Source organism: Sphaeramia orbicularis, chromosome 15, assembly GCF_902148855.1.
Source record: "Sphaeramia orbicularis chromosome 15, fSphaOr1.1, whole genome shotgun sequence".
Lineage (NCBI taxonomy): Eukaryota > Metazoa > Chordata > Actinopteri > Kurtiformes > Apogonidae > Sphaeramia > Sphaeramia orbicularis.
Genome location: NC_043971.1, coordinates 47,295,677 through 47,314,069, shown reverse-complemented (window position 1 = coordinate 47,314,069; position 18,393 = coordinate 47,295,677). Strand labels below are relative to the sequence as shown.

The 18,393-nt window shown below is 37.8% G+C and overlaps 1 protein-coding gene across 1 annotated transcript in view; it reads right to left on the bottom strand.

Annotated features, from left to right (window-relative positions):
* LOC115434759 (B-cadherin-like) overlaps window positions 1–18,393 on the bottom strand; it is a 50,124-nt gene that overhangs the window by 9,103 nt on the left and 22,628 nt on the right. The window contains exons 4-17 of the mRNA XM_030156877.1: window positions 16,726–17,052; window positions 16,446–16,532; window positions 14,403–14,525; window positions 13,963–14,118; window positions 13,097–13,238; window positions 11,239–11,411; window positions 10,353–10,481; window positions 9,919–10,104; window positions 7,726–7,970; window positions 5,168–5,310; window positions 4,812–4,903; window positions 4,517–4,649; window positions 1,726–1,944; window positions 1,214–1,344 (exon numbers count right to left, since the gene is read on the bottom strand). Of these exons, the coding sequence (XP_030012737.1) occupies window positions 1,214–1,344; window positions 1,726–1,944; window positions 4,517–4,649; window positions 4,812–4,903; window positions 5,168–5,310; window positions 7,726–7,970; window positions 9,919–10,104; window positions 10,353–10,481; window positions 11,239–11,411; window positions 13,097–13,238; window positions 13,963–14,118; window positions 14,403–14,525; window positions 16,446–16,532; window positions 16,726–17,052 (2,286 nt within the window). The remainder of the gene's footprint in view (window positions 1–1,213; window positions 1,345–1,725; window positions 1,945–4,516; window positions 4,650–4,811; window positions 4,904–5,167; window positions 5,311–7,725; window positions 7,971–9,918; window positions 10,105–10,352; window positions 10,482–11,238; window positions 11,412–13,096; window positions 13,239–13,962; window positions 14,119–14,402; window positions 14,526–16,445; window positions 16,533–16,725; window positions 17,053–18,393) is intronic.

Sequence of the window (18,393 nt, the reverse complement as noted above, 5' to 3'; positions counted from 1 at the left end):
TAGCTCTTTTAGCCTAGCTCTCTAAGTGGGAACTGTATCCAATTATCTTACCCCATAGCACTGCTTTACATGCATCCCACAATATCAGAGGTGTAACTTCACCATTGTCATTTTGTTCCAGAAACTCACTCATATCCTTCTTAATTTGGTCCTTCATATGACTGTTTAATCTCAATAAGGTGGTTCTCTGGTATTGTTCGAGATTTAGTTTTAAATACAGAGGAATATGGTCTGAAAAGTCCATAATCCCTATGCTGGAGCCACCGACCCTGTGTAAAACCAAAGTTTAGAAAGTAGTCGATCCTCGAATATAACAAATATGGATTCAAAAAATATGTATAGTCTCTCTTTAAAGAATTTAATTCCTTCCAGATATCTACTAACCCAAAATCCTTCATTGCTACATTAACCTTTTTGTTCAAGTGACCTTTGCTGAGCTACATGTATTTTTGAGGAGTCAAGTTTAGGGCTTAATCTCACATTAAAATCTCCCTCACAAATTAAAAAGCCTTGAGATTCTGCCATTATCAAAGTTACCAATGAACCATTTAAGGTCCCTCTCAAGGACACGTACCTTCCTTCTGTGTCCTTTTCAAACAGAGTCTGAAAACAAATTTGACTGAAAATTAATATTGACACTCCTCTCCTATGGCCAGTGGTGGGATGATGAGAACTGGTACTTAAAGCCCATTTTTTTTAAATTAGCATACTCTGTATCTGAAAGATGTGTTTCTTGCAAAAATGCCACCTCAACTTTGTCTCTCTTCAGTTTGGTCAAAATCTTACTTCTTTTGATCGGATTGACTAGACCACTCACGTTATAAGTTGCTATGTTAACTGTTTGCATTTAGTGTCCAGTATTGAAAAGAAAACAGGAAACCCCTCTTGTACCCACACAAATATTAACCATTAAATGTATCACAGACAGCACCCCAAAAGCTGCACAAAACAAAGGCAAAACATGCCCCTTTATAAGGGAGACCACAATTAACACAATAACACCTGAAAAAAATGTTTCCAATATTGAGGTCTTCATCTCGACCCTTTATAAGCCCTGATAAGAGGGCCTTGAGGGAAATCTTCCCTCACCTACTGGTGTGTGAGGGCCCTCAGTCATTTGTACTTTTTCCTTTTATCCTCATTTAAGAACATGTGATAACTTTAAGTCAACGTATGAAGAGAAGCTCTCTGTCTAGGACTTCTGACCGCTTACCTGATCGTCCTCTCCACCTCCCTCTTCATCATAGTAATAGATATTGTCTCGGACGTCGTCATCTTGCAGCAGCGGTTCCTTCTTCTCTACTCCTCGACGTCTTGCGAACAACAGCAGCAGCAACACAAGCACTGGGCACACACATTAACACATGACATTTATATTAAACCTGGATATTTTCTTGCAAAGCTGTCAAGCCAAGGGGTAAAGAGGTGCCTAAAGTTATTTCCATGCACACATTTAGAGATCATGAAACAATCAACACAGTTTATTTTGACTTAAAATCTAGCCAATTTCTAATAAGGTAATGTAAACCTCGAAACTATAAATCGCTCTGTCCCAGTACAAATCAAAGTGGAAAGGGAAGCAGATTTATGTAATATGAAAATTAATCCAAAATGATTTTACCTGAATTATTATTTTTAACTTCTTTAACTCTGAGTCTTTACTACAATTGTACATTATTGCATCCTGGACATGTGCATCAAATGGTAAGTCAACATCAGACTCACTGAGAAGCAGCAGGATGCCTCCGAGAATTCCAAGGATAATTGGCAGTGGGACTCCAGCTTCACGGTATGCATTGCACTGTGCTTCTTTCCCCGTGCAGTCACACACTTCAGCCTGGATGGTGCTGTCCTGCTCCATACCCTGGTTATCTCCAACTTTCAGGATCACTGTATACATTCCATGGTCTAGCTGTTTGGCTAAATTCAGGATGATGCCAGTCTCTGGAATACAGGAGATCATGTTACAATAATAAATACCTTTAGTATTTGCTTCAAGTTGTAGGACCCAAAAGTGTTGGGAAAATGCCTGATTTTCAACATGCACACATTCCTTCTGTACCTCTATTCTCAGCCCTAATCTAGAGGCTAAATCTACGACGGATGACCTGACCCGTTCACACCACTGAAGATGAAGCCACTTTTCAAAGCTTCTGTGTTGAGCCACGGCAGAAAACAGTGGTCAATAGCAACTGTGTTTCCATAAAATATTAAGGAAATTTGAGAAAAGTTTCTGGGCCATGAGTGACCAGCAGGTGGTGTTGTAGGCTACATTACACATGTTTAGCCTCATAGCATAACTGTCAGTTTTTTCCAGATCATATCCAATGATGGAAAATTAGTCAGCAGTGTTAGGAGAGTGAAGTTATACAGACAACACTATTTGGCCAATAAATATGACCTCAGCCATTATGCTATGAGGGTAACATAATGTTCCAGATTGATGAGGGTTGTTTGGGCACGTATACAGCACATGTAGAATATGCATCTAAGATGAAGTTTTTAAAACAGGTTGAAACACAGCCTCCTGTTTGCAGTCAGCTGATGTAAAGGAAAATCTGCTACAGTATAGAGAAGACTCAAAGGAATTTCACATTTCTGATCAGAAATGGGACTTTAATGTGACATGCCTACTTTATCACTAGAAAGAAAGAAAGAAAGAAAGAAAGAAAGAAATGATATGAGCAAACATCACAATGACTTTTTCCAGGTGTAAATTAGAAGAAAGAGGACGGCCGAGTTGCCACCAGTGGAAATGTTTGAGGAAACACAATCATTAAATCATCATTACTTCCGCCAAGGAGGTTGTTTTCACTGGGGCTTATCTGTTTATTTGTTAGCAAGATAACTCAAAAACCTATGGACGGATTTGAATGAAATTTTGATACTGGCACAAGGAATAAATGATTAAATTTTGATGGTGATCTGGGAGTGGGGGGTGGGGTTTCTTTGATTATCTTTTAGCAAGATAACTCAAAAAGTTAAGGATGGATTTGGATGAATTTTTAAGGAAATGTTGATACTGGCACAAGAAACCAATGATTAAATTCTCAATACCCAAAAATCTAATTTATCATATTTTGTAACAAAAATAAGTAGTATAACAATGAAACTAAAGAAATATTTACAGATAACTTTGAAATAACTCAGGTTTCTTACATTAAATTTTTAGGTGTTATTGTAGATGAAAAATTGAGTTGGAAATCCCATATTGATCTTGTCTGTAAAAAAATCATGAAGTCAATTGGCATTTTGAGCAAAGTCCATTTGTTTATGAATCATTCCCGTTTCTTGACTTTTTATTATTGCTTAATTTATCCTTACATTATTTATTGCAATACTGTTTGGGCGGCAACCTGTCCCACTTATCTCAATAAGATTCTCCTAATTCGAAAGAAATTTTTAAGAATGATCAGCTTTTCTAGGAGTCTTGACTCATCTGCTCCTCTTTTCAAAAAATTCAAACTTCTCTCAGTTATTGATATGAATGTTTACCAGACCTGTGTCTTCATGTACAAATATGTTCACTTAACTCATATTCTTCCCAAAATTTTCCATAATTTCTTTATGTTGTCCTCTGTTATTCACAATTATCCTACACGATATTCAAGCAAATTTTATCTTCCGTACTGCCAAACTTCTGTCTGTCAGTATTCTCTAAAATATCGTGGACCAAATCTGTGAAATAATCTCCGACCTGAACTTCAATCAACATCTTTATCATTGTTTAAAAAGCATCTGAAAAGAACTCTAATTCATGGAAAAGTAAGGCTGTTATACCATTTGATTTGTATTTGATGATTTGTAATGTGATATGCATTTTTATTGTTTTTACTTTAGTTTATAATTTCAGTTACATTGTATTTTTAATTCGTTTTTTTCCTGTGAATTGTTCATTTCCAGGGAGGTATTCATACAAGTCTTTTTTGGCTTCTAACCTCTCCTGCACAATGATGTTACTTGTTTAAATGTTTTTTTTTATTATGTCTTGCTGTTTTATGATGTGCAAATAAATAAATAAAAATAAATAAAATACGTTTTGGTGGTGATGGGGGGTATTTGTCTTTTAGCAAGATAACTCAAAAAGTTAAGGACGGATTTGGATGAAATTTTTAAGGACATATTGATACTGGCACAAAGAACAAATGATTAAATTTTGGTGGTGATGGGGGGGTGGATTTTTTGTTTGACTGTCTTGGCAAGATAACTCAAAAAGTTCTTGACGGATTTGGATACAATTGAAAGGGAGGGGGTGTTTCAGGAAATGTTGATACTGGCACAAGGAACAAGTGATTAAATTTTGGCAGTGATCGGGGGAGGACAGATTTTTTTTGTCTGTTAGCAAGATAATTCAAAAAGTCATTGGAGGATTTTGATGAAATTTTCAGGAAATGTTGATACCGGCACAAGGAACAAATCATTAAATTTTGGTGGTGATCGGGGGGGTGGGGGGTGGGGTCACTGGTGGAGGTCTGCGCTCTCCGAGTGCTTTTCTAGTTATCAATATGATACCCACTGGTGCCATTCATCCTAGCAGTCCAGTTGGACTTCGTTGGTCCACTTAATGAGACTCTGTAAGGAGCAGCGTTGCCCTCGCCATCTTTATCCGTTACTGTCAGCAGCTGAGGAGCGGAGTCCTTATTACACACCTGACAATACAAAACCACAGGCATGACTGTATGCTCATCATATTATAGCACATCACAACAAGAGACAGCTTGGGATAGTCTTAAACTCCTCAAAATAGGGGTTCGAACATATTCCCTCATGTGATTTAAAAGCAACTTCTACATTTGGGAAAGTACACAAACCTTAATAGAACGTTCTTCAATTGTGGGAGCATTGTCATTAACATCCTGAAGAACGATCTGCAGGGTTCCAGTTCCTGTGGCTGGGACGTCATCTGTGGAAACATTCACTGAATATTCAATCAAAATAAGACAAATTTTCAGTGAGAACTTTCTTCCATTTTACACATTGAATAGAAAAGAAACCAAGGTTTGTGAGTGAAATGTTCTCAAAATGTGACAGTATCACCTTTAACACATTATAGACTTCAAAGCATCAGCTAGCTTTGTCAGACAACTACCATAATCAACTGTAAAAGTCAAATGACAAGAGATGGGATCTGGGTTTTCTTCTTGTTTCTGATTCACATTTAACCTACCATCATCATATGCCCCAATGAGTGCTGTGTAAATGTCGTCCTTGACCAAATAATGCTCTCTGTCCATCATCGTCTTTACTGTAATCACACCTGTGTCTTTGGCCACATTCAACCAGCCTGCTGGGTCTCTCAATATTTTATACCTGGAGGACAAAAATAAGCAAATAGAGGCACAGTTTACTACAGACAAGGGGTAGTACTTTATGCTTTTCTCCTAATTTGACAGATGGATGATGATTCTTTAAAACCTGGGGGACTGTACAAGAGTTAAAATTTGATTTTCCAGACTGTTAAAAAAAAGGGAGTTACAGACTCCTACAGACAAGGGTTAGTACTAAAATGTGGTGCTAATATTCCATTAGTTCCCATTTCACCTGAAAGGTTGAGAAAGAGAATCTACAGGTCTCAAGTTGAGTAAAGTTTTTAATAATGAAAAGTTAAAAAGTTATGGTCAACAGAAAAGTGGTGGTTTCACTAAATGCAGGGACATGAACTCATTTTTAGTTTTATTGTTACATTGAATGAGTAGTTGTCGATATTCCCGGAAATGTCAAAGTCTTTAATTTGACCTTTAAACATACATTTTAGCATGGAGCCCAACTTGGATTTTAGTTTTATTTCCTTACAAGATTTAAACAATCACTCTCTAGAACAGTAGTTCCCAACCTTTTTTGGCTCGTGATCCCATCTTAACATCACAAATTTCTCACGACCCCAGACATTCACAACGGAGACATTTTTTTGTTAAAATTAATTTGTTTTTGATCATGTAATACTTTGCTATACTATGTTGCAAATAAACATTAATTTTAGACGACATTTAGTCTATGTAATGTATATCATTATGGACAGAGGCAGAAAAGCCAGGTGTAGATAACTGCACAAAGGGAGAATTTTATTTTCCTTGGCCAGGATATGTACAGTCAGTCCAGCTTGTATTTACAAGGCTGACAATTAATACTGAACAAACAATAACTCAAACTATGAATTATGAAAGAGCTGCAGCATCTTAAACTGACCACAATGAACATTTGAAAGATAAACAGCAACACAGTGCTTCAGTTTCAGCTTCACAGTTTGTCATGTCTTATGGATTGGGATTGTCTCTGTCAACTCACCATATATTTTTTATTATTAAGTTTTTATTTTTGTTTTTATCAACTACGAGAAATTTCAGGTGACCCCATTTGAATTCCAGGCGACCCCATGTGGGGTCCTGACCCCAGCAATATAATTGTTAGGAGGCACAATTTGACCAAGGAAACTTTTGGCAAAGGCTCACTTCACAGCCCGATGTCGAAGTTATCTGGAGCTTTAATGAAAGTATTCTATAGAGCATTCGCGGATTTTTTTCTAGTGTGTATTTGTCCAGATTGTCTTGTTACCCTTTTCAGTCCCTTTGGATGAACAAGCATAAGTTTTACAGGTGCCCTGCCACATGTATTTCATCACTTTTGCGGTAGTTCTACCATGGACTCAAAAACATGTTTTGTGGAAAAAATGCCTTGGTTACCAAGTTTCAAGCCATTCTAATGTGGTATAGAAAGTAGGGATGTCCCGATCCAATCTAAAAATCGGTATTGGCTGCCGATCTGGCATTTTTTTAGAAGATCGGATCAGATTTAGCCACAAGATCAGATCAGGGGCAAATGTCCTCCCCCTCAAATTAAAGTTTCTGGAGGTAGGGAAAAGCAGCACAACAGCGGAAGGCTTAGAGGACTTAGAAAAGCGTCTATAAGTTTCACTTTGACTCTGCGCTTGTACTCATTATGAGGTCTGGTTGTGATGCGCATGTTGGGTTTGTTTTCAACCCCGCGGGGCATTTGTTTTTGACCTGACCCAACCTGCCCCGCAAATAAACTGACATTCTTTTGATACACTCTGATTGGATAACGGCTACCCAATGAGAGCCTGGCTTTTCAGCCCTGTGCAACAAGTAGAAGAACAGGCGTAAACCGAAAGTGAAATGCAATATGCTTTGAACAGCCGACTCCCAGCTTCTATGCCTCTCTTGTACGGCGGACCTTATACTGAATTTTCACAACTTCTGTATCCACTGGGCCCCCTCTACTGCTCTATGGGCCCCCCAGGCATGAGGGCCCCATGAATTTGTCCTATTTAACCTGCCTTAGTTATGAAGGCTATGAATTTGTCCTATTTACCCCCCCCCTCCTTTATGGACCTCCAGGTTGCTATATATACGAAAACTGTCACTGAGCTACACAAATTCTGTGGGCGTGGTCTCACCCAGGCGAGCTCATGAATAGTAATGAGCTCAGGCATTAACACGTCACAATGACCAGCTTTTCTAATTGACCTGATTTCTCTGCTTATTTCGTTTCAGTGGCAGTAGCGGACAGACGAGGTAGCAGTTCATTTTCAAATCACAATATAACACAAACATCTATGGACCTAACATATTTCAAAAAATATAAGTAAAAAAGTTTGTGTGGCAGGGCACCTTTAAGTAAATGAGTGCATTTTTCATCAATGTAAAATTGTATTACCTTATTACCTCAAAGTAAAATTAATCACAAAAAAGGCACATTTAAACTTACATGACTTTCTGGTTGAGCGCAGTATCTGGGTCGTGAGCAGTGTACCGCACCACTTCACTATCAGCATCAAGGTTCTCTGGTTTTGCCACCTGCTTCACTTCAGGGTCAAAGATTGGAGCTTCGTTAACATCTTCCACGTTCACCACCACTGTGGCTGTGGCAGTAGGCAGGTTGGTGGCGAAAGGAACCTCATTCTCCACTGCAACCAGAAGAGTGTGTTTTCTGCTCATTTCAAAGTCCAGACCCTGTTTGGATACAAAAATCAAACAGCAACACAATGTATTACAGGAAGCGTGTCAACTTGACTATTGAAACAGGTCTGGTAACGGTCATTTTTATTTCAGGTGACAAAATTTAATCACAGTTTTCAAATCAAAAATGAAGAATGATCACATTCACAATGATATTTTGTTATTATTCTAAGTTGCATCCAAAAGGCAGATTTTCTGCTAAAGTCATGTGTGACATGTTGATGTTGTTCCAGTTTTAGCAGGATTATTGAGCCTGCCCTCTGTCCCCAGAATCAGAACCAAGCAGGGAGAAGCAGCTTTTAGTTTTTATGCTCCACACCTCTGGAACAAACTCTTAGAAAACTGCAGGTCTGCTGAAACTCTCAGTTCTTTTAAATTAGGATTAAAGACTCATTTGCTTACAGCTGCCTTTGATTAGAGTAGTTTTTTCAGTTCTAACATCTGCACTGACAATTTTAACTTGACTGATTTAACATTAAATTTTTAATTTTAGTCAAGACTACTTCTGTTGTTTTAACTGTCTCTTATTCCTGATTTAATTTCCTTCTTTATTTTTTATCTTTTCTGCACTCTCCTCTTGTTTAAGATTGTATTCTCTATGATTTTAATGTAATGTTATGCCTTTATAAAGCACTTTGAATTGCCTTGTGTATGAATGGTGTTATATAAATAAATCTGCCTTGCCTAATAAGGAATATGAAGCTCATCCTCACGTGAAATAAGGGTAAAATAACAATATCTTGCAAATATAATTGTAATGCAGCACAAACTTAAAAAGAAATGTAGTAAAATACAAATAAAAAAACAGGTTTGCTTTGCTTTTCCTCCACCATTAATGATGGTTTATGATGGACGAGCAAAATGGAACTTCGTACACAATTTTCATACTTCATTCCGCTTTCAAAACTTTCTTCACAACACCTGAAAACCTCACTAAACAGGGTTATACAAGTTTCCAAAAGTTAAATTTAAGACTTTTTAAGACTTTACGGAAGTGCATTGCATTCACATGAAAAAATAAAAATCGGCTGTTTTTCTGAATTAACAAGAAAATTATCTTGTAAAAACAGAGCCGATTTAATTTTTTCACAAAACCGTTTCTCGTAATTATGAGATAATTATCTCATTAATTCAGAAAAACAGTCGATTTTTATTTATTCATATTCTGTATGATCATAGTGTGTTTGTTCTGTGAAATGTAACACTTTTTAATATGAAAACTGAATTTCCTACATTTACTGTCAACAGTGCTCATATTTGTACGGCAGCATATTGCATTCACATGGAAAAACAAAAATCAGCTCAGTTTTTCTGAATTAACGGGATAATGATATTGTAAAACAGAGCCGATTTTTTTTTTTTTCCATGTGAATGTAATACGCTTCCGTACCTTTTTAAGACTACTTATGACAGAATTTAATGCCCATTTCAGAGCAACAATGGCAAAAATTTGTGACTTTTGCAAAATGTTCTGTGATCATTTCTCACCAGGGTTGCAAAGTCAGCGACAACTGTTTCTAATTTCAATAAAAATTGTCAGGTTGGAACTGAGTAGGACTAATGTTACCTTCTTTGTAGCTTGGATATTTCCCAGATGCATTTAAACAAAATACAGCAAACAAGTTTAGGCCAACATAACCTAAGACCTACCATATCAAATCATTTTAAGGCATTGAACGCAGATTTGTAAATTCAAGACTTTTAAGACTTTTTAAGACCCCATGGGAAGCCTGCTAAAGAAAGGATAAGAAGTCAATTCCTCAAAATCATAAAAGAAAACTACTTTCATACTTCTGAAATAAACAAAACTGCAAACACAAATTAAAGCTTCAAAAGCGAAACTCTGGTAATTTTTTAGATAAAATTCACAAAATGTTGTACATTATATTTTTTAACTTGGTTGATTATAAAACAAACTGCGGCGGCAACAGCCAGACTTTACCTTGGCAGTGGTAATGATTCCTTCCTGTTTGTTCAGTCCCGTTTTTACGGTGAAGAGACCTCCAGGATCTCCGTCAACTATTGTAAATTTGGCGTTCCAAGCACGAGTATGTGCATCATCTTCATCAGTCACAGTCATCTTGGTGACAAAAGCGTCCACTTTGTTTTCTGGGACTGCTGCCTCAAACTACAAGAATGGGGCAAAACACAAAATGTAGCAAGCAGCAAACAAAAACAGCACAAACAATGAAAAAATATATTGTGATAAAAGGACATATCTAGGTACTTTGCTAGGTTAAAAAATGGCAACCTTCATTTCCCATTTATGTCACGTCAAGAATAAATGTATATAAAATTGAACACTTTTTCGACAATCAGCTGATCATTACATTATACAAACCCATCTATTCCTGCTGTCAGCGTCGTTCTACTTACATTGGTCTGAGTGTAGACTGGAGCATTGTCATTGCTATCTGTGATGGTAAGAATGACTTGTGTTCTTCCCTGTAACCCCAGTCCCTTATAGTCTGCTGCAGTTACATCCAAAGTGTATTTTGAGAATTTCTGTGGAAGGGGGGTTAAAATACAAAACAGGTTATCCAGAAAGGAGTTCCTTGGCTGAAGTTAATTTGTATTTTTTTCCAACGACCGAGGCCATTATTTAGCTGCAGAGGTACCAGGGCTGTCATTACCAACAGTTTAGTCCAATTTGTGCAGTTTCATGTTCTTTGTAAATCAGACCAAGTGTTGTAGTCTGATGCCTTGTGAAAGTAAGACACTCAGAATCAGCTTTATTGGCCAAGTATGTGAACACATACAAGGAATTTGGCTTTGGTTTTTCTTTGCTCACGATGTACAATTTCAACATAAACCCAAACTTAAGCATAGACCTAATATAAACAAACATTTGACTGGAGACAAGAATAAAAATGTGTTGAGATTTACACACTGCAAAAAATCAAAATCTTACCAAGTACATTTTTCTGATTTCTAGTCAAAATACCTCATCACACTTAAAATAAGACACAAGTTTTCAGTGAGATAAAAAGAACTCATTTTTAGACAACAGATCTTGAAAGTCTTATTTCAAGAAATTTTACCAAGATAATCTTCACTTGTTGCATTAACAGTTTTGTTTTTTTTTTGCTTAATTCAAGATTTTTTTTGCTTTGTTCAAGATTTAGATTTGTTTCAGTGCAGTGGATTTATATTGTAATATGTACAGAGTACAAATTACAGTTTTATACAGTGAGTGGGTGTGTACAGGGATTTGATCTATTAAAAATGTATGTTTATGTATATATTACATTATTATTCTTACCTCTCTGTCTAGCCCTTGTGCATTGACTCTGATGACTCCATTGACTGGGTTGATTTCAAACATTGTTGCAGAAGGCTTTTTTGGTTCCTGGTTCGTAATACTGTACCGGATATCTGAATTGTCATTGTCTGGCTCATCTGCATCTGTGGCCACAACCTTAAGGATTTCAAACCCTGAAAGGTGAAAAAAAAAAAAAAAAAATTAAGCCATAACTTGCGTTCATGATATAAAACTGATAATCTAATTTCAAGCAGTAAATAACTTATGATTCGCAAATTTAGATGACATTTATGTACAGTAGATATTTGTAATTTAGCAAAAAGATGCATGTCACAAGAATATTTAACATTCATTCGACCAGGTAAGCTAGTTGAGAACCGATTCTCATTTTCAATAAGGACCTGGCCAAGAAGCAGCACACAAACAGAATAAACAATAACTGAATATGAATAATGAAGGAGTTTTGTGAATGATCTGAACACATGGACTGCAGGTCAGTAGATGTCTGTTAAGGAATGAAGCTCTCTCACATTACACAAAGTTATATTTAAGACATCTCAAAGATGAGGCGGGTGGCCTAAAGAAGTATCACGGATGTATGAACCTCCTTTCATGGCAACCAGCCAAGAAGGCATTTTTGTAGATGTGCAAATAACATTATGTTAGCTAATGCTGTTTATATTCATTTGTTTTGTTCTAACAGTACAAAAAGACAGTTGTATTCTGTATGCTGGGGGTTTCATCCATTAACTTTCATTTGTTTCTGCTGTTTTTACCCCTCAGCCAACTTCTGGCTGAAGGGGTATTGTAATCGTGTTGTCTGTCCATTCAACGACATATTCGCATCATCTGAAGAATGCATTGAGATATCGGCACCAAATGTATACTGTGGATGTACCTTGGCATGGAGCAGAAGCCTACTGAAAATCAGTGATGTTGAACCTACTTTTTCAAGGTCAAATGGCCTTGTGCAGTTATAATATCCGAGTACTTTCAAATATAAATATGTATGTAATAAGTTTTACAATGTAATTTAAATTATAGGGCAGTAACTTTCAACAGAATCTTACACTATATTTAGCCGAGGTGTATTAAAAGTGTGCAGCCCTTCTCTCGATTCATCACAAGCCCAGTAGGTAACCCGCTGATCTGCGTCACTACTACAGGCATATCACAATAAATCATAAGGTGGCAATAATACTCCATGTGACGCACACACAGCAGCTCTATGGCTAGGGTCAGCTTCATGCAGTGAAAGTACTTTTATACCGCTCGTATATTTCAATGTGCATGAGGATAATGTACAAAAACAAACACCCTGTTGTCTTAATTATTTGCACCACACCAACTGCCGTAAAGCTTTCCATCCATTCCATCCTCCTGTATCCACGCCCAATGCCAATTATTTTTCAGTCCGTTGTCAGCCTACAGGACGTCTTCATCGGTCTTCATCTGCTTGCCTTCCATCTCTACGAGCGTCACCACGTACAGCTGGCTACTCAAAAGTTGTTGGCTCTGAACCAGTTTGTCTCCACAAGACCCGCCCCCTCTCTACTACTGATTGGCTAGTAGCTGTAATTGAACTCCTTTGGAGCGAAAGCCATTGGTTGAGAGTGAGAGGTTTATCAAAGCCCAGGTCAGAGCCCTTGATATTGTACTGGCTCTGATCTTTTTGCACGCATGATATATATCCTGCATCCCCCCCTTGCTGATCGCAGCACATCCGGCATGGTGCTGGAATCCTATCACCCCTGCACACTACACGAGAGTGTGCCACTGTTCACCTAAAATAAAGACTGTATACTAGTTGGATTCTTCCACTCTTAACATCAAGACAGCCTTAAATTGATGACCTTACCAACAGGTGATGACTCTGCAACTTCTCCCAGGTAGGTTTTTTCATTAAATATTGGGTTGTTGTCATTCTGGTCAATTACAATAACTTTAATGTCCATTGGATTCTCTGCAGTTCCTCCATCTGCAACAGCATGTGCTTGAAACTGAAAAAACAAAAAAAAAAAAAAACCCTCACACCTTTAGCATTGCAAAAGCTGTATTGAGCCCATCAAAATACAAAAATCCCAGAGCTAACAGTCAGTATCATTTTCTGTACATCACATGCTCCTGTTAATGTTCCCTCTAAACACAAAGGGGATACAAATATAATGGATAAACTCTAGTGGACATCTAATGGCATTCTCCTAATAGAAACATTTATTGTTTTGAGGTGAAGGTGTGGAGTTCATTGTACATTCATTGTTCATTGTATATATTGCCAAATACATGTTTCAGTTCAAAACTGCACATAGACCTCGAGTTGAACCTCCAGTTGAACTCGAGTGCAAGTGAGGTGAACCAAAACTTGTGTGTCAACAGATAGTGTGATCTAGTTAGTGTTAAAAATGGGAGACATGAATAAAGACAAAAAACAGTACTTTACAAACTGGCATCAAAGCCAAGGTATCAATATCAAAATTGCTTTGAATGATACCCAAGCCTAGCGTTAATTTTTGGTTTGTTTGTTAAGGTCCATCCACATATTAACTAAGTAAACAAAACCAAACACTTGATTAGAGCGGTCTATATATTAATAGTCCATCCAGCCATCCATGTATGCCAACACAGCAGATCCAAGAGAAAAGGAATAATGATTTATGTTTTCCTGACAACTCTTCCTCACCCAGAAAAGAGTGTAAAATATGCATGTGTAAAAAACATGCTTACGGTGTAGTTGGATTGCTTCTCTCTGTCTAGTGGCTGTGTGACCAACAGCCATCCGGTGTTCATCTCCATGCGGAATAAATTAACAGGATCCAGATCAGCTCCATGACCAGTAATGCTGTAATGGATCACTTTCTCTTTATCTTCACTAGACCGGATCTAGACAAAACACAAGTTAGTATTACTATCATAACAGAAAACTCAAAAGCTAATTTTATTGAGAAAAAGATGCAAGCTATCAGTAAGACTATAAAACACAACTACCATGTTCCCTACGATATCTAAAAGGAAACCTTTTCAAATAAGCATGCAAAAACTAAGGGAGTAATGTATGAAAAATTCACAATTCAGTTTGGCATTTGGTTTTAGAAAAAAAATGTGTGCTCTACCAAAAATATTACTCCATTAAAAACAGAGGTTCTTAAAAGAACAGAGATTCTCACCTGAACTACTCTCTGAGGGAAAGGTCCTCTTTCATTCTCTGAAACTTTGATGTCAGGAATAATCCATTCCCTTTTCCTCCTTTTCAACCCTTGAGTAGCTTTGGGGAAAAACAGCACATGACTCTGCAAATAGTCAAATGCATGATTAGAACAATCCCACTAGAAGAAAAACCTAAATATCATTAAGAAAATACATCTTATACAATGACAGTTATTAGACCTATGTAACACAGTAGTTAAATTTATAATAGTTGTATACCAGCTATACGTCAAAAATATAGCTGAAATCCCATCAGGGGTTTCAGAGGGGTTTGGTTTAAAATTGAGTACAGGAATTAGCTGTATTTAAGCAACTGACAACAAGGTCATTAGAATGTTTAGGAAAAAAATGTTTTAAATTGTTCCAGAACTAATACCAGAGATAATCAACATTGTTATTATTTACTTTATTCATTTGAAATTTTTATTACAGCTGGCTATGAATACTTTATCATTCATCAATTACATGGCTTGAGCAACATTCAAAAACTTATGAAGGGCCATCTAGGACAAACTTCATGTTACTCTCACTCACACACACTACTGAAATATCCACAAACGCATTTGCACATACTACTATAAACACCTCTCACACAGAAAGAGAAACCTTGCACATATACACTCCTGAAATTGCACATGCATACATGTGAAAGCACACACACACACCAATGAAAGCACAACAGAGGCGCAGAAGCTGGGAGTTGGATGTTCAAAGCATGTTGTTTCACTTTCGGTTAACACCAGTTTTGGTGAACCTGCAGCCATAAATTCAGAGATACACACGCATCTCGGGGGGTTGTAAGAACAGAGGGAGGGACTTCTCCATAAGTCTCTCTCTCTCTCTCTCCCCTGGTGTTTTCACAACTTATGAGTTACGGAAAATTGAAGCTTGACAAAAATAGTGATTTGATTTAAATCATGATACATATCCATAACGTCTGATATGAAAAAATTATCATGATATGTATACATGTACATGTAGTTTCAGAAGAGTGTGTGTGTGTGTGTGTGTGTGTGAGGGTACCGTGAATTTTGTCCTAGACGGCCCCTCATAAAAACTAGTCTTAGTCAATGCTGCCAAATGGTAAGGAAGTGTGTATCATTGTATGAAGGTAGATTTGTTTCTTTATTATTCAATTTTTTATTTCTTTTTTAAAAAGTTGCTTTAACCCAAAAAATATATATATTTTTAATCAAACAAAAACTTCACTTCTAATTATACATCTATGGAAGTGTTTCTTGTTCATAAGTACTTTCCCCAGTGTTAGAAAGCCCACACTGTTTATGTATTGTTCCTGTGCTTATTTAGTTGAATTGAAAGTTCTATAGTATGGTTTTCTGTAAGTTTTCTTATGTCCCACGCCCCTTAAACGCACCATTGCCATAACGGCGCCACTGAATGCTAATACGTTACACAACTGAAAACCGCTAATTTTCCTCTGAGACAGTAACTGTTTATGTTCAGTCGTTTTCCTCATCATTTGCCTGTACCACCCTGGTTTTGTTGCTGTGTGTATATGCCAAAAGGTGAGATTAATGACGTGTTGTCTGGATTGAATGTACTGTTGAACTGTTGGTTGGTGTGTAGTTTAGCCGTGTATGGGCTAATACTGCCTTATGCTAGAGTGTTGATGAACCTAGTGAGTTGGGTCATACTGTTTGTGCGCTTCATGAGGTGTATGCAGGGTGATTTTGTTTCTGCTGTATGTACAAGATGATATGATTGAGTGTTGAGTGCAGTACTTTATAACTTCAGTTAGGCCATTGTATTTCTGTATGATGTGCAGTGTTCACTATACTCATATTACTTCATGTTGTTGTTACAGACCACAGCAAATAAATCAAACATTAACTGGACATCTGTATCCGTGCTCTTCAACTGGAACACCACCCCCACTCCTGGAGACAACAAACCTTCTCTCCTTTTTACCCAGGTTTTCAAGGCCAATTAATCCAAATGCAAGACAGTTACATTATCAGGCACAGGGGTTCAGTTGCCCTTACTTTCATGTCCACTTCTCTTTTATTCCTCTTCAAGCCTTCCTCTGAGTTTTGGCCATGGACAGCAGGTGCAGGGGCAGTGGTTCCACCCTGGAAAAACATGGTGAAATTTGTTTAGTAAGGAATGAAGTCTCTAAACTGCAGAAATGTTGATACATTTTACAGCCACATGAGGGCAGTGTTTAAGCAAAAGTTGTCTTGCACATTCAAAACCTCTTTCCAATCACACTGCCCCTTACAGTTAAACACAAAATATTGTGGGACATCCTCGTACATCCTCTACCTGCTCATTACTGGGATGCAAATGATGATTGTGTTCATTATGGGGATTTTGATGATCCTGATCATTTTCCCTGTGGTGGTGCCTGTGGTGTTCCCGATGGTGACCCCCATGGTGCTGTGCATGGTGATCTGCATGATGGTCCCCATGATGTTGTGATTGTTTGTCTCCTTGGTGCCGCTCATCTCGGCTCCCATGATGGTGCCCCTCTCCATTGTAATGCCCTTGGTTGACCACCCTGGCAGAAACTGTGAATTTGTGGGTTTTTGAATCCCAGGTGTGGACGTTCAGGTCCCGCTGACCATCATGTAGAGCAAACGGCAAATTTACCTGGAAAACCAGACCAACAGAACATAACATAACATAACTGTGTGCCAAGAAACAGCAGCACTGGACTAAAATTTTGCATATTTATGTTTGCTCTGTTAACTCCAAAGGCAGCATGCAGGGGACATGAGGGGATTTTTCATCAAGCAAAATATCCCTTCACTCTGAATACAGGATAGGATTTATTTTTTCCTGTGTGCAAGACTGTAATTAAAAAGTGAAGTTGGTATGACTGAATTAAAATAAAAAGGGAGAAAATCTCATTTCATTACTACACTACTGCATTGACTATTTCTTAACTAGAGATGCAAAGGAAAAAAGTTTATTGGAGCTGCATTATACCTTGTATACATCTTATTAGAAAATATGACATTATCAAGTGAAATAAGATATTGATCACTCTACATTTTTATCTGCTGCAGCCTTCACATTTCCAGCTCAGACTTAAATGGTACTTGGTCTACTCTACCCTATTAAAATTAAGGTAATGAGTCACCAGGGTACTTTTTCAGCACCACAGTGTCATGTCTGAAATGGACTCCTGCAGACACCTTAAATTAAAACATAACATGACGTGCCATGCACCTTTAATACCCCCCGGCCAAATGTAGCGAATACGTCATTGAAAAGACATGTCGCCATTTGACCTTGAAAATGTCGGTCAAGATGACCCATTTTCAACAGAGGGTATGCACATACGTCACTTCCCCCCCAGGCCACGCCCCTCTAATGCCGTGTTTCCACTCCATGGAACCGGCTCGATTCAGCTAGGGTACCAGGTCCTATTCCTAGAGACTGTTTCTATTACAGATACTACCAATTTTATAGTACCTGGACATCATAGCGAAGCGGCGCGTTACTTCCGTGTCGTCTGCTCAGAGAGTTGCTGATAAAGTTACTTGTTGTGTGTTGCTCCGTCAAGCTCAAGCTGAATTTTTACATTTGAATCTCCTGGACAAACCATGGTGTAGTTTTGCGGGCTGTCATCATGTGGATTAACCTACAGCTACATTCACTGTAAACTTCCGCATCTGTTTTTTGTAAAACGGCGGGTGACAGCGACAACTCTCCGGCCAATCAGTGGTCTGCAGTGTTTACATGTCAAGTTATAGTATCTGGTCCCCAGTCTTGGAACCTCGGCAGAGGAGATACTAAAGAAGTAGTACTGGGTACCAGATTCCAGGTCCTTTTTACCTCCGCCAAGGAGGTTGTGTTTTTGCTGGCGTTGGCTTGTCTGTTTGTCTGTCTGTGTGCAAGGTAACTCAAAAAGTCATGGATGGATTTGGATGAAAATTTCAGGAAATGTGGATACTGGCACAAGGAACAAATTATTAAATTTTGGTG